The sequence below is a fragment of the Arachis ipaensis genome, chromosome B09 (genome assembly GCF_000816755.2).
Source record: "Arachis ipaensis cultivar K30076 chromosome B09, Araip1.1, whole genome shotgun sequence".
In the NCBI taxonomy this organism is placed as follows: Eukaryota; Viridiplantae; Streptophyta; class Magnoliopsida; order Fabales; family Fabaceae; genus Arachis; species Arachis ipaensis.
This window is the reverse complement of record NC_029793.2, coordinates 132336067-132339238: the sequence shown is the minus strand read 5'-3', so window position 1 is coordinate 132339238 and position 3172 is coordinate 132336067. Positions and strand designations below refer to the sequence as shown.

The 3172-nt window shown below is 28.5% G+C and overlaps 1 protein-coding gene across 2 annotated transcripts in view; it reads right to left on the bottom strand.

Moving 5' to 3' along the window:
• The window catches only part of LOC107618272 (protein indeterminate-domain 4, chloroplastic), a 5209-nt gene extending 4585 nt beyond the window's left edge, over positions 1-624 (bottom strand). Inside the window, exons 1-2 of one of the 2 annotated variants that reach the window (XM_016320286.2) lie at positions 441-624; positions 81-236 (exon numbers count right to left, since the gene is read on the bottom strand). In XM_016320286.2, coding sequence (XP_016175772.1) covers positions 81-228 — 148 coding nt within the window. In that variant the 5' untranslated portion in view covers positions 229-236; positions 441-624. Of the gene's footprint in view, positions 1-80; positions 257-440 lie in introns of both variants that reach the window. The other variant, XM_016320285.2, reaches the window with a different exon arrangement.

Here is a 3172-nt window from a genome sequence, read left to right as displayed (position 1 = left end):
TAAGTGTATGTAGATATAAAATATATAGTAATATAATAATTTATATAATAGGAATTGGAATTAATATATAAGGGACTTGCTTGGTGTTCCAGGCTGATTCCTTCTTTTCTTCTGAGGAACAGTGGGAGGAGTAGAAGCTGAGGAAGCAGCTATGGAGGATTGATGTGTAATCTGGCTTTGGCTTTCTTCTCTGACTCCCAAGAATGGTGTTGATGAAGCAGCAGCCATAGTAATAACTGCTTTAATGCAAATAAATCTGCAGCAATTAATTAATTCAATTCATCAGCTGGTGAAAGAGAGAGGAAAATTGAATTGCATGTATGCTGTTTCCTTCAGCTGTATGTCTCTTGATGGAAAACATGATTATTTTTATTAATAAAAAAGAAGAAAAGAAAGAAAAGAGAAGCAGCAGATAAGAAAAGGTGAAAGAGAAGAAGGACCTGATGATTTGATTTTGGTGGTGTCTGTTGGAAAAAAGGTTTGAGAGATGAAAGACTAAGAGAAGGAGTATCTCAAGAGACAGCAGCAAAGAGGAGACGAAGAGAAGAAAACAATTCAGCTCAGTATACCTACTTTATCTTCTCCCTATTGTTTTCTTATGCCATACAATTTTTTTTATTATTATTTTGGATACTTTTCCCTCTTTTTTATTCCACAATCATTTGGCGTCACCAAGATAAATTATAATACCACTTGACATGCCTACTGTCCACCCATAGCTATATCTACGTATTAGCTACCTAATTAATTATTATTATTATCAATAATATGTTTTAAAATACATAAATAAATATAAAAATATTTTTATGTAAAAAAATATATTAGATATATAACTATTTATATATATATATCCTTTTGTAACCTAAATTTTTTGGTAAATAGGTTTTATGATAACATATTATCCTAAAATAATTCTTTTTATCATAAAACAATAAAAAATGGCATAAAATTGATTATTACGTATATGTTTGATGATAAGCTTTGTTGGTTAATTAAATGAAAATGGAGGGTAGGGGTAACTAATGTCACTGTTATATGTGGGAGCATAGTTGCAGAGGGGGGCTAGTGTGTTAGTGTATGTGTGTGTCGTTCTTAGCAGAATATGATGGGTTTGTTTGGGGCCACACCGACCCCCTTAGCCCCCTCACACTCACACTCTCCTTATCTCTCCTTCTCTTATTTCGTATCTTATTCCTCACAACAAGACAACCCCTCTTTCGTCATTTCCCTCCCCCACACCCCCTTTTCTTTTCATTTCATTTCTTCTTACTTCTTACATCTCACCACTCCAATTTCACCTCCTTAATTGCCTTACTTATTAATTAATGTCCTCTTCTCTTTAATTTTTATTCAGTTTCTATTCTGCCCCTGTCTCTACCAAAGGTAGTAGCCCTAGCTAGATACATATATAGCAAACAAAACAAACTATAGTTATAATCTTAAATAGTTTCACAACCACGCATACAAGGTTGCTAACATCTAGGAGCAAAACAAGACGCCATAAAATTTCAAAGGGAACCCCTTTAATTTGCCATAACTAGCCCACCAATATGCACAACCACAAGCACGTTCTGCAAAAACCATAAATCTCTGCAACCACGCTGACATACACAAACAAATCACAAGTAAACAACGCCCAAAACCATGCCATATATATAAATTCACATTCAAATAAAAAGGAATAATATTGATCCATCTCAATGTAGTCATGGCCCTAAGTCTTACATTATTATCAATTTTAGGGAATTAATTCGTCATATTATGGCCTACTAGAGTAGTAGGTAGTTATCCACCATGATGTGACAATTCTTTTAAGATTATATTATAGGGCAGCGCGATGTTATTAGTTTATACAACTATTATTGGATAGGAATAACATACCTGAAAAAAAAAATATTTTATTAAGATCTTATTTGTATAAATAATATTTTTAAAAAATCAATAAAAAAAATATATACTTAAAAAAAATCACCAAATTTTAAGGATAATAATATCTCATTTTTTTAATCATGCTTGTAAAAAATTGTATCAAAATTCAATCTCTAATGTATTTTTTGAGAAATACATATTTAATATTAGATAATCTTACAAAAAAAATTAACATTAAATATATATTTCCCAAAACATACATTAGAGATTGAATTTTGATACGATTTTTTGCAAACATGATTAGAAAAGTGAAATATTATTATTCTTAAAATTTGGTAATTTTTTGTTAAGCATATATTGTTTTGTGATTTTTTCAAAGTATTATTGGTTGTTAATAACAAAAAAATTATAAAAAAAATATATACTTAACGAAAAATCACTAAATTTTAAATATAATAATATCTTATTCTTATAATCAGGCTTGAAAAAAATTATATCAAAATTCAATTTTTAAGGTATTTTTTAAAAATATACATTTACTGTTAAGTATTTTTGTTGTGTTTTTAAATTATTTAAAAACAGTTTTGTCGATAGTAAAATTTAAGTATATTTTTGCCAACATTTAAATAATTCAGAAGTATTTTTTGTGGTTAACCCTATTTTATTAGTCCAATTTATATATATAGCAATTTATAAATTATTGTTTTTATCCGTTTAAGAAATCCTCATCAAACTTTGTAGATTCTTCTTTTACTCGTTATTCGAATGTCCAAAAATGCTGGAGTCTCAATCTTTTTGAAAATTCAGATCTTATTTACCAGTAACCATGTGTGAAGGGAAAAGTGTCACAACATAAACTTGCTTCCATTAGTGGATGACATTCCGAGCTGGGAAATCGACTATGAGAGTATATATAGAGCTAGCCAGAAGCAGAAACGGAAAAGTCGTGAAGGAAGTGAGAGTTTTTTAAAATTGATAATATTAAATGAGTGTATCTTTTAACAATACACAAAAATAGTCACTCATTTATAATATATATTAAAATATAAAATATACCTTTAAAATTCGTAAAATAATATACTAAATTTTAGTATTATGAGAATCGAATCAAATCAATTAATTTAACTGAAAATCAGTCACAATGCTGATTTGAATCAAATAAAAAATCAGTTAATAACAAACCGGTCCAAGAATTGAAAAAACTAACCAAAAAATAGTTAATTAATTGGTTGAACTTGAATCTGTGTAGTTTTTTACCAATTAATTAGATTAAAACAATAAAACAAAAAATTTATCCTTTTTT